At 38.0% G+C, this 17,702-nt stretch overlaps 1 protein-coding gene across 1 annotated transcript in view; it reads right to left on the bottom strand.

The window, feature by feature from the left end:
* Window positions 1-2,152: 2,152 nt before the first annotated feature.
* Window positions 2,153-17,702, bottom strand: part of LOC127377611 (metabotropic glutamate receptor 4-like) — a 169,081-nt gene continuing 153,531 nt past the window's right edge. Inside the window, exons 8-11 of the mRNA XM_051425678.1 lie at window positions 15,426-15,562; window positions 12,742-13,677; window positions 8,430-8,676; window positions 2,153-5,097 (exon numbers count right to left, since the gene is read on the bottom strand). Of these exons, the coding sequence (XP_051281638.1) occupies window positions 5,048-5,097; window positions 8,430-8,676; window positions 12,742-13,677; window positions 15,426-15,562 (1,370 nt within the window). The 3' untranslated portion in view covers window positions 2,153-5,047. The remainder of the gene's footprint in view (window positions 5,098-8,429; window positions 8,677-12,741; window positions 13,678-15,425; window positions 15,563-17,702) is intronic.

Genomic DNA, 17,702 nt, shown 5'->3' on the forward strand with positions numbered 1-17,702 from the left:
TCACCAGCTCTTCTTTTCATTTAGAGTGACTCATAATTCTGTCAGGTTTTATAGATAGTATGATATTTTCTCAATTTGTTCAAGGCTTACGCTGCAGGTGTAGCTGACCTATTGATCCACCATTAAAGTGAGGTTAAGGCTGTGGCTACACTGTTTACTGGTGAAACTCACACATGCCACATACGGCATTACATAGAATGACTTTCAATTGTGTGCTGTATTTGACTTGTGCTCATATTTTACCGTTTCTGCATTGTTGTCAATATAATGACACACAAAAAGAAGTCACTACTCAACAGTGGCCCTGAGATCTTTCCCATGTTGCTTTCCAATTAAGTAAAGGGGAAATAAAAAAAATCCTACTGACAGCTTCTCCTCTGGCAAATTCACATGGCTTTATGATTCAGCAGTGAAAATGATAAGATGGAAAATCCTGATTCTTTCACTGGACATAGAAGGTTAGCTCTCGGCCATCTCAATGTGAGCTGTTGTATGTGATCTGAATGTGATAAACAATGTTGATAAATGATCCATGAGTCCCTAGGTGAATTCACATAACCTGAATTTGGCATTCCATAAAAGTTATTATGACAACAAGGGCATTGATTACTCTTTAATGCTTTACAAATTTAATTAATACTGTATAATATGTGACTAATGATTGTATTCATTGTTGATTAATTGGCCAATTATTTTCTCAGTTAAGTGGTTAATCATTTAGTCAATAGAATGTCAGAAAATACTGGTTATTCCTTGTAAAGTTTCCCAGAGTCTGTATTTCAAAGTCAAGCAACAAATCCTAACACTGGAGAGTTGGGAGTTCTTGCTTGATATACCAACTATAAATTAATAGTTGATCACAATAGTTTATTCGGCAATTGACCCATAAAATGATAGTTCCAGTTCTAATTATAAAAAAATAAGTTAAGTTAATTAAAGTTAATAGCTCATTCAAATTCTGTGCATCTACATGACAAAGGCACATAACATGCCTTTACTGTGGTCTTGCGTATAGGGTCAACTTGGAGAATACTGGGTCTGTACCCAACTCAGAATTTTCTAATCAGATTGGGCTGGTCAATACAAAGATTCAACTATTTGTTGTTTTTTTTCACTTCAGCGCCACACTAAATTCCTATATCAGCCTACACGAGTCTCATGTTTTAGTCTACCTCACGTTTTAATGCCTGTCTTTGTCATCTGTGATGTGAAAAGAGATTTCCACAGTTATAGAACCTAAACATGTGGTGTTGACAGTTCAGTTATAGAATTCCAGTGCACCACGCAGCGTCTCTCCTGCTGGGCTGCTAACAGCGCTGTCAGCCTGAAGAGTCAATCACCGTGGACGGCAGTAGAGGAGGTTGTACCACCATCTGGTTCAAAAGTGGTTTAGTCATCACGGGAGCAGAGAGCATCGGAGCAGTGGCCTCCATTTCTATCGCCCTTCTCTGCTTCCATCAGAGTTAGTTTTGTGGTGTGTGATCATTTTACGACTTTGTTTATAAAGTGTACAGCCTGCTATGCTGTTTCCCCTGCGTTGTTCTGTGTACAATACAGCTGAAACGATACCTTGAGTAACTGGATTACTAAAAATCGTTCATGCAAAAGCTTTGTTTATTCCATACAAGTTCTTTTGCACGGGTGATTATTACTGTCACGCAACGCGCTTTGGGAGAGAGAGAAAATGGCAAGAGACGAAGAGAAGAGACTGTCCAGAGAAAAAGATAGAAACTTAACTTAACTGAACTAGCTTAGTACAATAGCACTACCTCAATGCTTCCCTGTGAAAACTTAGCAACTACAAATAATTGTTTTTCCAGAGAAACAAATCACTAAAGAAAACACGATCAATCATCTAATTTGTGCGTTTTGCAGCTCCGAAACGTATTACCTCTGGTAACCTGAGCTACCCCTCACACACCGGGAAATACTTAAAACAAACCTGCTAGACTCCATCTTCCTTAAAAGGGAAGGCTCGGCCGGTAACACTCAGGTAAAGGCCGTGGGTGTGCTAACCAGAGATGGAGGAAGGATAATAAGGATTATTCATATGATTATTATAGTCATTACCCATTTATGGAAGAAGATTTTCTTTACATATACTCTTTATATTGAATTACTAATGACACATGCTAAGAAGAAACAGCAACACTTTATTAGCAAAACAGTCTTTTATTAGAAATATCTTGTATAAAAATGAACATGCTCTACACATTTTTTTTTCCTATAGATAATTCATAAATATCCAGGCACTGTAATTCTTTTTTATCTTTCTTTTTTTAAATAATTCAGTACATAAAGCAGACATGATCAATCCATTTTAATAACGTACATTAACTTGCCATTTAATTTCAGTCAGCACTTACATATTCTATTTTGTAACACAGACAAAGTGTTTTAGAAAAATAAAGGGGGTGGGGGGTTGTGGCAAAAAAGCATTAAATTATCATATTCACAAACACAAACAATCCCACAAACAATACTTTATCAAATGATGAGAAAAAAAACATTTGCGGCAACACCCTAGACTTTTGTTGAAGCTGAGAGCTGAGAGAATCATTGATTAAACCAAAATATTAGTTATTTATAATCCTCTGCAGTAGTTTTCCTTCTGGACATTATACATTTCTCTCAAATTGTTCACATGATTTGTTATGAGTTTTGACATGCAACATACATATTTTTGCATTGTTGAGGATAACATTTAATGAGACAAATTCCAGAGTTACTGTTTATGACAAATACTTCAGAGACTGCAGACAGAAATGTATTCACACTTAATTATAAATTGTACACTGAATCCTCTCTTCCTTGTGTTTGAACAGAATGGATGCAACATAAACAACACCATGAAGGATCCATGGAAAGAATGGCAGGAGTAGTTTAATGTGTATGAGGCACAGAATGAAGGCACTGGCCCTTAGTTATCAAGCACCTATACATCCCCGTTTTTATCTAAAAATGAGAGGTTATATTTTACTGTGAAAATCAATTAGCAGTCAACAGCTGCCTTCTTGCTCATCCTTATACACAGAGCATTTGACGGTAAAACTAGACTTCAACTAAGTCTAATAATCACTGGTCTTTTAGCTGTGTTCTAAGGGTCGCTAGATACTGAACTTTCATTTTCATTCACTGGTTTACTTCATTTCTTTGCTGTATGATTCTGGGTAAATGAACACCTATACTTTTATATCAGTGGTTGGTGGAAGCCTTAAGACTGGCCAAAAACCCAAACAATGTGCTAAATGAAGCTAAACGCTGCATAGAGCTGCAGATTTTAGTGTTAATTCTCAGTGGGGTCCACATTATGACCGAACCTGTCACTTGATGCAGGTTTACTGTAACAAAGTCTGCCCCTGGCAAAATTAAGTGACTATTGCATGTATTTATTTGTGAAAATCTGACCTTTTAAAATACTATTCCCAAGGAACATAACATAGGCTATAGGGTTAGCCCTATAAAGGTCGTATTGAGCCTGTTGAAAGGTAAAACACTATGCATGTCATTTACCTAATTATCTTTCAACATTTTGGTTGTTGATGGAACTGAGCTTACACTTTCTCCAAATGGGTATACATGCTGAGTAGCTACATGAGCCTAATTTGGAACCTAACATTTTTTTAAACCACTCATTAATCATTTCCAGTGTAGCCTCAAAATTCATGACCCAGAAGAGGAAGAATCCTTTGCAAGAAACACAGATTACCTGTACATCTACCACAAACACCCATGTAATACTGTGAAGCTTTAAAAACAATGTATCTGGCATGACAACAGACTGTTGTGTTGTTTTATTCCTTAAAAAAACAGAATATACTTCTAGTACCACTGCTATATTTATTAGGAATTTATTTTTAAATTATATATCTTAAAACATAGAACTCTACAAATATAGAAAACACAGGGTAATATGGAAATACAATTGTATAGTGTAGTTTTTGGAGGGAATGCCAAATGCAAATGTGTTATTATTTTGTTAAGAAATGGAAGTTTAAAATGGGGAAACTTCTCACAATCCTCCAACTGCTTGAATTTGCGGCGGCTTTAACAAGCGCATGATAAGTAAGGGCCAATAAATCCGGCATGTCGACAAGTCTCTAAGTCCTGACTGACATTTATGGAGTTTGGTGTAAACTATAAAGGTTTTCCATGGCAATTTGTTTTTAGTTTTGCTCCTTTTGTGTTTGAAATTACTCTTTATTCAGCAGAGGGTAATCCAGTGGGTAATGGTCCAAAATGACATCTCCACTGTGAATGACAACCATGACAAATGTTGCATTCCATAGACGTTGACAACACAGCACAGTACACGTGATGCTCCCACAAGCATGCTCTGGGACTGTACACTAGGTTTGCCATGATGATGGCATCATCATCATTATTATGAAACATTTATAAAAAAAACTAGGATGACCCACTGCTTTATCTTCCGGTGTTTCAGATATGGTTAGTTCATGTAGGAATACTGAATGTACTGTAGTAAGGCATGTACAGTTTGAAGAGTACTGCAGCTTTCAACCTCAATAATACCAGTAACCAAAAATAATGACTATATTTTTATACTGTTTCATCTTGTGAACTGCATTTGACTTAACAAAAACGGAACACTTTTTCCCCCTGTTTTTGCTGAAATGAGACAAACGGCTCAGCCTCAGAGAGAACTGAAATTGTGTGCTATACACTTCAGAAGGAAAACATACTGTAGGTTTCAGGTGGTTCACTCAGCCTGCATATTGGAAACGTCACTATTCAACGCTCACTTGTGTCTCAGAAAGGGTGGGAAGAGGAAAATTACCTTACATCTCCCATTTCCTTCCTACAAATCTACTAATTTCTCATAAATTTGGCATTCAAGCCTTTACCTGATTCTCTAGAAAAATATGACATCCTTTCTGTTTATGGAGTGACAAATTCCCATCTTTCCACCCCAGTCCTCTCTTCTATAGCAGCTTGGAAGTCCTCCAGTATTTCCCTAGTGTTCCCCAGAATCAGGTGATTTCTTCTCAGGCAGGCTCTTGCTTCGCTTCCAAGGTTCGTCTCTGGTTTAGATGGCATGGTTACTGTAGCTTATGTATGTCTGCTTGGAGGCCAACACTGTAAGTTAAGGTAGGAGAGAGAAGGAAAGGGTTAAAGACGTTATAGGTGAGATTCAATAGCCGTGAAACAGCTAATCTTTCAGAGCACATGTTGGAGTCCTGATTGATGGGAAGTTCTATTTATGGATGACTTCATCAAACGAGTGCAGGTGGAACCAATCATAATAGCAGGGTGTTGTAATGTAAGAACTGTATCTCCTCTATCATTGTAATGCATTTAAACTGTTATTTGTGAAGCTGAAAATAGAAACGTGACTGTAATTCAATATAAACTCATTGATGCAAGAAATGCAAAATTAAAAAAAATATATTAAAAAGATTAGGTTTCTAACTAATGCTTATTTCCATTACTGATTAATCTGTTGATTGCTTTCTTTATTAATCAATTTATTAGTCTGTCAAAAAAAACTGAAAAGAATCTTGAGCTCAAAATTACATTTCTATCAGATTGATAGTTTTGTCTGATCAGCACTGAAACAAAGATATTCAATGTGCTGATATAAAACAGGAAAATTTAGAAGCTGGAATCACTGAATATTTGGGATTTTTGCTTGAAAAGTAGTTAAATGATTAACTGATGATTAAAACAGTTACTGATTAATTGTATGTTGATCGACTAATTGATTATTCAGAACAGATTATTGAAACTAGTCGGTTCTAAGAACAGATTTTACACAACAACAAAAAAAACTACTGTTGATTGTTGTGCAAGTTATAGTACTGGTTATAGTACATGGTAACAGCTTTTAACAATATATTAACGTGAAATATTTGTCAGTGATGCAGATGCAATCAGAGTCATAGGCTGTGGCGATGGTCATATCAGTGTTAGTACCTGCTATTACGGTACCATTAATGAAATAAGGAAAAACTCTGTCATATTGTTTTCCTCACAGCTGATTTAATTCTTAAATTGTATTAAAATATGCATCATATAGAGTCACCAAGCAGATCACAACAGTGGTATAAAATGCAATAGTAACCATTCAAATGCAAGTCTTTTACCACATGCAAAGACCTGAGATTTCTCTGTGCACCAAGCAACACATGCAGCAGTCAGTAAGTGTATAAACAGTTTGAAATATAAAACGTATTAGATTTAAAATGCTATTAAGACATACGTGTGATCTGACTTGGAACTGTAAGTGTTGTCATCAATGTTTTACAACAGTCCCTATTATTCTTTAACAGTCTTTTCATGTTTCATGGAATTTTACATCAGCTGTGAATAAAACACCTAAGACAGATTACCGGAAGGCAGACCACAGTGACCATAACAAGCCCAAACTGCTGGTAAAATGTGACCGTCATACCATACTGTACCCGTGTGTATGTGTGCAGACATGCTTCTGTGCACACATATGTCTGTATGCAAGTGTCATCGTGTACGTGTGTGTCATTTCTTTTAAATAAAACTGCCCTCAGCGAGCATGCTTGGTGGTGGTAATCACACTACCAATCTGCCAATCTGCCCACAGCAGCCGTGGCTGATTGAATATGTCAGAGGGGATGAATCCAATCAGAAGACAGCTGAAAGCCAGAGTCGGGGCAAAAGTGCTGTTGAGGAGAGATGTGTAATGGTAAACGTTTCTGTATATTTGTCAGTGCTATGTTGGGTGTGTGTATGGGGGCGGTATTCTCGCCATTTCATCCAGAGCATCTATTCCAAGAGAAGCATTGATAAATGAACCTTATTTGAATATTTATGTGCTGCAAGGCCAAGATAAAGAATAGATGGTCCAGAAAGAATTGGAGCTGGCAGACCCATCTGTCTTTTTCTGTTCACTCTTATTGTTGTTGTTGTCCCATTACCGCAAATTCCTTCTTTTGTCAACAGGGAAACAAATTACAGGGGACACATGGCTATCGCTTGTCTCCTGCACTCAGGCAGAGTGGTGTCATCTTCCCACATTAACAGGCTTTACCATGCTGATTGGCCATTTTACAGCACCACACACCAATATTGTCTATCCAAGTTAATGTCTGTTGGTCCAGGGTGGATTTGTGAGGGCGTGCTTTACTGCCTTGTTTCAGTCAGGGGTGCTGTATTTTAGCCAGGGGCAGCCGGGATGCTTTGTGCATAGTATAGGCAGGCACGGGCGTTGTGGTGAACATTAGCAGAAATGAACAGGATAAGAGTGGTCAAAGATAATAAGAGGGTAAAGTCATTGTCTAATCAGGTTACCTGAGAGTCTAAAGTCCCTCACAAGGCTCCCCTCCCTCAACACAGTCTGACACATAAGCACAAAAAGGAAGTTGTTAGATTCACAGTTCAATCCAGAGGGTGAGAATCAGCACTTATGAATGGGCTCTATAATTGGATAAGATATAACCACTCCATTCTGAGGTCGAAAAAAAAAAAGGCATACATGCAAGTGTGGGCGCAGGCTTTTTAGTCCTAATACACACTGTTCAGCTTGTCAGAGTATAAAATCAAGACTTTCAGTAATCAGAACATGTTGGGTTGCTTGATTGGATTTAAGCCTGCCCCCACACGGGGACTGCCTACTCATATACTTTATCTTGGTGATTGAAATATCCTCTTTTCCAACACTAAGCCACCCGTCTTTTTAGTCCCTTTCAAAATCAGACTAGTGTGGGCACCCTGTCACACCTCTTGATTCACAAATCCAGTGTGGTAAAAGTTAGTGAGAATGGAAGTATTTTTCTGCTCCATGTATTCAAAATGCAGGATTATCCGGGTGAAACAGAAAAGTTACTTCCTGCCTTTTTCACATGTTTTTTGCAATTTCCATATAGCATATGTAACATCAAATCTTATATAAAATACTACTGGAAGTAGACTGGATACTACTGCTTTATCTCAGAAGAGTAATTTGCTGTGTGAGATATATTAATAAACTCTAGGCTACAACAATTACATTGACCTTCCATTGATGATCAAGGAAATAATTATAATGTGGAACTGGGAAAACCCCAGTCCTATATTAGCTTGAGGCTAATTTGCAATCACTCCTATGAGTTCTAAGTATTCACACAATTCTGTTTATGTCATCTGCAATGGCTCACATTCAAAAAGACGCCATAGTACAACACCACTTTGTTGGCACTGAAATGGCACTCTAATTTCTTGCATGCTCATGTAAGGCTTGCTAATTTCCCAAACTGCTGAAGTGCAAAATAACACTGCCATCAATTATGTTCACATAAAAGGAGTTCATTATTTCAGAGTAGACATGTGTATTCTATAACTGCTATTATTTTACAAAGAAATAGCTCAGTGCATCACCATAAATCAACTCCTGTTTCAGGTCCACTGGAACACATTTCATTCTTTCTCTTTATTGCTCCATCAGGCATGATACCAACCTTGTGTTTCAAGACTTTCACAGAGTTCAGACTTGGCCTCTCCATTGGGCCTCAGGCCGCCTTTAGGGTTGAACTTGTTGGACATGGTGGCTGCAGTGACCACAGCCTTCAAGCTGCGCTTCCGCTTAGGTACGTTCTGCTCTGGATGGAAGAGAACCACGTAGACCTTAGGCATGTAGAGCATTCCCAAGGAGACTGACGCACTGAGGCTTACAGAGATGGTCAGGGTTGTGGTCTGGATATACATCTGTATTATGGGAGAGATAGTGGAGACACAAACAGTATCATTTGTTGAGGCTATAAAGACTGAATGGACATGGTCATGTTCTTGTTTTAGAACCTTAGGTTAAGCTGTGCACACAATAATAAAGGCTGTTCTACTTAGAGCCTGCACAGTTTGAATTTAGTCCATCAAAGAAAATTTAATTCATATATTTTATTCTGAAAGCCAATTTTCTAATAAAGCTGCAGGAAGAAGAATGGTTTCTGGAGCATGCAATTGCTTTCAATAGACTGAGCTTTGAAAGTCTTGCCTATAGAACATACATTGAATTACTCAAGTAATATTTTAATCACAGCTTCATACGTAGGAGAACTCAACTTTGCACAGACATGGGGATGGCATACGGTATCCTTTTATTTATATATTTTAATTTAATGTGCTGGGTTCATCACGCCTGAGATCTCCTTTCATTGCTATGTTTGTTTATTTATGATGTACAACTAATAGAAGTGCCCCCCTGATGTGTGTCTATGTAGTCTGCGTATAGATGTTTTTGCCCTGAGGTTTCAGACAACAGCATAAGGATTGTGTGCTTTCTGAAGTCAGTGACAGCTGCAACTCACAGCTGGGTAGCAGATATATAGCTACTGGCAACAACTGTGGAGCGGAGAGGAACATCCTACAGCATATTAAAAGTGCCTGCAAGTGATTTTTCATTTATGATAATCATCCCAGAGCTCAGACACACTCTATCTCTGATTTGTTGATGCAGGAAATGTGGTGAGTCAGCACAGATCTGTAAAATATCTAATAGGTAGATCATAGTTGATACTGAAACACTGCGAAATATGCTTTACATATGAGGTGTGCAGACCCCAAAAATATGAACACATGATTCCACATGGTTTATTGGTAGTGTTATATCATTAATAAACATAATACAAATCATCAAAGTAATGGATCTGAAGACTTGTTTCACAGTTATCCTACCCAATCTTTTTGCAGTACCTTCGTAATATTTGAAAAGAACAGTTAACTTTGCCTCTTGGATTGAAATTGTTGAAGTTGATGAACACAAGGCTAAGAGTGTACAGTGGAAACACAGCTGGCGGACATCCTTCAAACAGATTTGCCTGAGGTTTTGTCTGACATTACATTTGCAGACATCACAAATGACTGAGTCGTTTGGCATCGGAATAGCCCACAGGGCCCTGAACCTCTAGCATGTCAACAATTATAAATTAGGTTTCCCAACATGGGGTTATGAAATATGTTGTTTGTATGTAAGCTCGTACAACATTTATCTTTTCATTTCAATATGCTTACAGATTTCTTTATAAACATTTACAGCACCATGATCATCTAAGCATTATTTTCCCTATCTGAGTGCTTTGTGTATGCATGCTAGATGTAGGACATTATTTTAAAATCAAATAAATTGCGTGACCTGTCATACACAATACATGTTGACGTAATAAAAATAACAACTCTAGAGACGCCTTACACAAATTAAGCCCTCTAAAGCCGTGTCAGTTGAGGAAAAAAAAGATGTCAGAGCAAAGCAGAAGTGATAGGGCATTGTATTCCCTCAACATGAGCATTCGTAGGTGATGGGGGGGGAGTGTTGTAATCTCCTGAGAAGATTACACATGGCCTGGGGTGAGTTCGGAACAATATTGCTACCCCTCTGGAGTACAGAGAGGAGTCACTCTGTGAGGGGAGCCAAGACCCTTGTCCACTTCCATCGGCCCTGGTGACATAAATTTTCACTGACACGCCGATATGATTGCCAATCTGCTCCATCGGCACAGCAAGAGAACTGGGCTGGGAACAGAAACCTCAGCGGGCTGAGCCATTATGAACTTTCTTTGAAGCAGGATTGCTCCTTTTTGTCATTAAGCATCAAATCCCTTGTCCAGACAGCTGCCAAAACTGTCTCTACCTATATGCAAAGCATGTTAACAGGAACACACTTCCACAGCTCTACTGAGTCCTTGTACTCAAATATTCTGGCTTAGAGTTTTCTGACTGTAGAAGAAAATAGATTCAATTATTTGCTAAATTGTCACAGATCAGAAAAAAAAGCACAGGTGTAAATATTAAAATCAATGATCGCTGTATTCCTTCTTACAGTAGCTGCTTCAGGTCCACGGCACTAGCATTGTGCATGCTGGCTCACTGTCACAATGTCATGGCTGACTGGGACACTGGGACAACAAAGCCATTATTATTGCCATTAGTAACACCTGTGCTTTTCCAATTTTAATATATGTGCTACCAAAGTAACACACCTGTGCTTTTGTTACTATGATGAGTCACAGTTACTGCTGTGAGAAAAGCGTATTAATTCTAATTTGGATTGGCCCCAAAATGGTAACGTAAGACTTTCTTTAGAATGGGGACAACACAGTTTAAAGGGGCCACATACTGGTAAGTCATAGAATATTATGCTGTGTTATTATTAAATAATGAGTATTTCAATCAAACAAATACATTTTATAAATATTCACACTTAATAAGAATGGATTCATATTTAATCATGTATATAGGAAAATACTTAATGAATATATGAACTTTATGAAACAGGATACAATCCATCTGGGGGAATAAAAGTAAATAGTTTCTTTGAAAAATATTCAACGTGATAGGGTGTTTATTGTAATCACTTATAGTTTGTGGTGTTCTTCTACAGTTAGACTGTCTAATGTTTTATTTGATAGTGTAAATTGATATGACCTTCATTCTTTGTGATACAAGATAGCAAGACATTTGGCTTTGGCTTGAAGAACTGTTAGAGAATGATTTCCCCTCACAGTTTATCCACCTGCTCTTCAGATTATTCGTATCTGGCTGCCTGTTTCCTCACTGGCTGTGTGTCCATGCATGGAGTAATGTAGTTACTGGGGAAAACGTTTTTACATCAGAAATAAGAATGGCAGGATGGCAGACAGAGAGTTTTGCTCTCCAAATTCTCTCTTCCTGATCTCCATGATGAAATGTACTTCCTGTGTTACTTGGCAGCTTGGTACTGAGGTAAGAAAAGGTTCAGATGACTGAATTTTTAGATTATAGATGTGTTATATGTATCTAAAGTTACTAGTGGGCTGCTGTAGTAAAATGTCTCATTTGGAAGAATGATAGTCACCAAACATTTACTGGAGCAACTGTTCTTAATATTACTGGTTTACTACAACTATATTTTGTTTAAATTAAGAACAACAAAGTGTGTCCATCCCTAAAAAGGGCAGAAACACTATTTATATTTTAATAGGTGAATTTGCCTTTACTATCACTTTGCCCCCAACCATGCATACTTTACCTTGCCTTTTAACACGCTTTTATGCTGTTGGCAATTTAAAGGCTGCTATTAAGTTTGTTATTGTGCAGCACCATGGCATTCCCATACTGATGCTTCTATTGCGATCAGTAGCTTGACATTTCCACTCTCTGCTTTTTAAATGTACATCTGTGTTGAGCAACCTCAAAATTAGCACTTGTAAGAGGTAATTTGTGATTCACTTTCAACTGACAAGAAACATCAACAGCCACAGTAATTTTATGCTACTTCACAAACCTGCGTTATCCATTTCTGTGTGCATGAATGTGCAATGATTGACTACTCAGTATTCCCACCCAGTGAGGCTGAATCAATCACACACACAGAAACACAATTAAAGAAAACATATCCAAGCAAACTTGAGGTGAATGAATTATTCTTACAAGTCGACTCTAAAAGCCTTGTAATCCCGACAGTGGAGCACAAAGCCCATCATCTCATGATGAATAGTGGCAGCATCCACAAACACAAGAGGCTGATGCTATACAACAAACATAATTTAAGTAGCCATTTTCTTCACAATGAGGCACACAGGAAATGTAAAAGAACTCCAACTGGACAACTGACATCTGACATGCATGTATGAATTCAGTTGACTAGCTGCCATGGTGCTCTTTGTAATTACAGAACAATCGGTGAAAGCTCATTGACTGCATAAGCATCTGATTTAAAACAATGAATTGTAAAAAAAAATAGGACAAAACTTTGTTGGTTATTTTATATTTGCACCACATTTGACATGGAATACTTACCTTTTCTGCTGATTGTGAGGTCCCAAAGAAGATGGGGATAAAGGCAAGCCATACGATGCAGGTGGTGTACATGGTGAAGCCGATGGGCTTGGCCTCGTTGAAAGTCTCGGGAACCCCTCTGGTCTTGATGGCGTAAACTGTGCAGGTGACCATCAACAGCATGCTATAACCCAGCAGACAGATGAGGGACAGGTCTGATATATCACATTTCAGAACACCCCGGGCCATTTTAGGATTGGCTGTACGCTGGTCCTCGTAGTCGATGATTGCTTGTGATGGGTCAACACCAAACCAGATGCACACTCCAAGGAGCTGCACTGATATCAGGCTGAATGTGATGACTAACTGTGAGGCTGGGGAGATGAATCGAGGGGCACTGACCGACATCTTGCCCTGCTCAAAAATCCTGTAGATCCGATTTGTCTTGGTAAGCAGTGCTGCATAGCTTATGCTCATACCCAGGCCCAGGAAAATCCTTCGCAGGGAGCATATAAACACATCAGGAGTAGAGATCATGAGGAATGTTGTAGCATAGCACAGAAAGATCCCTGTCAGCAGCACATAGCTCAGTTCTCGACCTGATGCCTTAACGATGGGTGTGTCATTGTAGCGTACAAAGGTGACAACCACAAACAGAGTGGCCATGATGCCCAGGACAGCGATGAGGACAGGGATGACTGCCCACGGGGAGCTCCACTCCAGTTTGACAATGGGAATGGGATCACAGCCAGTGTGGTTCTCATTAGGCCTCAAATCAAAGCGACACATCTTACAGGTGTAAGTGTCTGCCTGATACTGGTAACCATCACAGTTCTCGCAGTGCCAGCAACATGGAATTCCCTTCACTGTCTTCTTGCGCTGCCCCGGACGGCAGGGTTGGCTGCATATAGAGGAGGGGACTTCTTGTGTTGCACCAGGCCACTGCATCTCATTGGTCTGAAGGGAAACGTATAAGACATGAGAGAAATTTGCAGAAATTACCAGTTTATACTAACATTATTGTATTAAACCAAAGGTAAATAAACACTGTGCCAAGTCATTTTAGCAAAAACATTCGCACAATTTACTTCATAATGTTACATTAGTTACATATTAAACAACATGCTACATAATGCATGAGGACACAATTCAATTAACACTTGGTAGATTAGTTTACACACACAGAAGTGCATGATAGAATGAACAAACTGTAAATGGGATATTCACCACATGAAAGCTGCAGTCTTTTTATCAAGACGTCATTGTGTAAACTCATTGAATTATAACTCAACAGGAAACAACTTTGCTGTTTAATTACTTCCAAGGATTGTTGCACTTACTGGAGAAAAGATAAGTAAATAGAGTCTAGCTGCGTGGTACTGCAGTCTTAACACAGCGGAGTGCAGTATCGTGTGCCTGTGCTGTTGCACTGATATTTATTTTTAATACACCACAGTTTTCTTGAGAAGCTTTTATTAAGTAAAATAGGGTGTGGAAAGGGATTGGCAATATTCAGTTATATTCATTATTCAAATAAACATCTGGATGGTTTAGATGATTGGTTTTGCATCTAAAAAAAATCTCCATATGGCATTCTTGATTTTCCTTGGAGGTCTCTTCCATGCAGGTGATGCTGATAAGTCGATACAGCAGTAACTCAGGACCTTGATATCTACGATAATCTAATGGCATACCCACCGTATGTGGGTAAACATAATAAGAATGCCCAGGGGCTCATGTAAAAATTATGCATAACAACAAAACATATGCATACACATTGTCCCTCAAAGTTTGACATTTAAAATAAAGCAATGACAGCAGACTATGTGCTCCATGCATATGCATATGTTGAAAAGGAAACTGGTGTATTACTGTATCATGTAATGATTGCAAATTAAAACAAGGTTAATGCAAATAAAATGTCCTTTGTGTCTTTACTACATTGTAGAGCTACTACCAGCTGTGACTGGAAATGGAAATGAAAATACTGTACAACATGCCCTAAAGCTTTTGTTAGCCTGTATGTTTATAAATTCTAAAGCCAACCAGAAAGAAGGGGATTCATCCTTAATATTATTATGTTGACTGTTGCCCTATAAAACTTGACTTAAACAAGATGCATACAGAATAATCTTTCATAACAGTGATAAGTTATGGGAAGGTGAATAAATGAAGCTCTATTATGTGTGGCAATGTTAGAGTTGCTGTATAGTAAATGTCACATAATATGGTTGTAAGTTAAGATGTACAGAGGCGGCTTTGGTACTGTTGGAGGAAAATAAACACATGAGAAAGTATATTTTGAGACCATGTTGACAATAGTCCTAATTGATAAAGTTGTGTTTCATTGCAAATGTTTTCTTGTAAATAATTGTCACAAATTCTATGATATGTCTAATGCCAATGAGTTCCTCTAACACATATCTATGGGACTCATGTTCACAACACCCATCTCTCCAGTTGGTGAAGCTACAGATTGTAGTTTTATTGCCATGTGCTTTTTGGATTTTCTTGTCAAGATTAAATGAGTTGAATTAGTAACAGCCAAATATGGGGTGTCTGATGAATCTGTTTGGCTGATTGTCACAGTCTGATGTGGATGTTGAGCATAATGACCAGCACAAAAATCTGTCAGTCGAGTTATTAGAAAAATTAAGCATACAATCTTTCAGACATATTTTAAGTAATATTTAAAATATTCATACATCTAAGTGGAGCTGATCTGTCCAGTGACCAATGATCTTGTATTCTGTGGTGTTATTTGTGATCTGGTATTGGTAGATTTCATAGCGACCAGGAGCATCTCCATTCACGTTGAAGACCACTGGGGTGCCAGCAATTCCTGAGGATGAAAAAAAAAACATTACTGCTGTTATCATTTTAGTTTTAGGAATAGATTTAAACTTAAAGCTTCAACTCCAGTGCTGTTCAATACAAAGTCAAGCCATTATTCTCATAATGCTCTGAGATTAAATGAGGCTGCAAGGGGACTTCAAGCCAATTCTGTAATAATGTTAATGATGGGAGCAAAATATATCTTGACAGCCATGTTTTCCTGGTCCTTTGAGGAGGGCCAGGGCTGCTGTCTGTTCATGTTCCCATATCATTTCACACTCCTTCATTCTGCTTATTGCCCCATTGCTTGTTATCCACAAGGTCCCCACTCAGAGTGCTAACGAACGACAGCACTGATTTTGATTACCACTTTGAGGTCTCTCTCAGCGCAGACCTACAAACCCCCTCTCCAGCCTCACCACTTGTTATTAATTTGTAGTATGAGGGAACGAGGATTCACAGATTTAGTGATGAGACCACCACAGAACGTCTCTGAGGAAAGGACCATTAATAGCATTCCCAACTCTGTCTATTTGGGCCTATAAAATGTGCTTTCTTCCCCTTCGATGCAATCTCCTTATACTCAGCGGTTCTGTAACATGTTGAAATGAATTGGAAAAAAAAAAAGCCCTTAGCAACTGAAATGTGTTTTGGATTGCTCACAGTCAATATTTGGATGTTGTGTACAGTAGATTCTAGTGCTACATCATTGACTGCATTTTTCTGCAAAAGAATAGGGAAATACATCATGCCCGGACAGTTTTCCAGCATTTGGGAGAGAAATGTTCATGTTACACAACTATTGACTACACTCTGTTCTGTTATGAGAATAAAGGGAATTATTTATTTGAGTGTTTTGTTCACCTTAATAGGTCACAGTATTGATTGTTGTTTGAACCTTTGAGTCAGAGTTGGAGACCTGTGAGTCAAGCTATGTGACAAGACTTATTTTCTCACTTCTGCGGATAAGTGTGTATCAGAAGTCTGTTTAAAACCCATAGGATTTAATTGCATTACCATCATCCTGCTGCATTATCTAGAGGGCATGTGTAAGACAACAGCAGGCATTCATGTGCAATTATGAAGATTTTCTTGCCCATCTCAGCAATACAGGGAATTGAGTGGGATGTATGTTTTCTATTAATTTGATTTCCTTAATCGATTAGTTTCACCTCTTAACTTGCAAAAAGGCATCGCAGGTTTCATGCAAAGCTGGCAAAAAATAACAAACTGCTTGTTTATTAAACAACTGATATTTTTGAGGAAACACTACACAAGATAACTCTTAGTTATGAAAGCAATGTAATCTAGGAAAACCCATCTACTGCCCAAGTGCACTGAAAATAAAATAGTAAATAAAATTGTTATTTTAACTCTAAATGTAGTTTATAACTGTGTGTGTGTGTGTGTGTGTAGGACTCTATGTTAATGCATTGAGAGCTGAATTAACACCAATGTACTATGTACTCCATTAAAAGCCATTAGCCATAGCTATAAGAAATCTACTATGCTGATCAAAATAAGATAGAGATTTTGCCACTGAACTTTAGTTTCACTTTAGAAGTACAGAGGTGGCATCAGTGAACTCAACTTATTTGATGGGTTGTTGATACAAGCTAAGGAAAACATAATTACCACACTCTCTTCATAGATACAAAGCAATAATTTAAAAACACCAAGATTCAAAGCTGTCAGAGACTGTAATTTATTTCTACTCCAAGTGGAGGCTGAGCCTTACATGGTAATTAGTCATTCAATTGGGCAGAGTTAAGGGCCAACACTGGGGTAAATTATCTTTTCAGTGTTCCCTCTTTTATGACACTGACCTCAGAAATACTTTAGTCTTTCAAACTGCATTATACCCTCACAATTTGCTGTACTGTGCTTAATATTCCTAGTTCCCTAGATGGGCAAGATCCATTATTAAGCATTATACAACAGTATAATTTGAGATCCTATTATAGGTTGGGGTGCTAGTTAGTGTTGGTTTGAACAGAGAGATGCAAAACAGTGGCTGTTATTTGTGCTACACATCTACAGCATAACCCTTTTAACATGGCTTAATTAATGTACTGCTAATTACTCCACCATATATCTTTAATATATGATCATGCGATTGAATTTACTTCCAAATTAAACTAAAATTA

Source organism: Dicentrarchus labrax, unplaced genomic scaffold, assembly GCF_905237075.1.
Source record: "Dicentrarchus labrax unplaced genomic scaffold, dlabrax2021, whole genome shotgun sequence".
Lineage (NCBI taxonomy): Eukaryota > Metazoa > Chordata > Actinopteri > Moronidae > Dicentrarchus > Dicentrarchus labrax.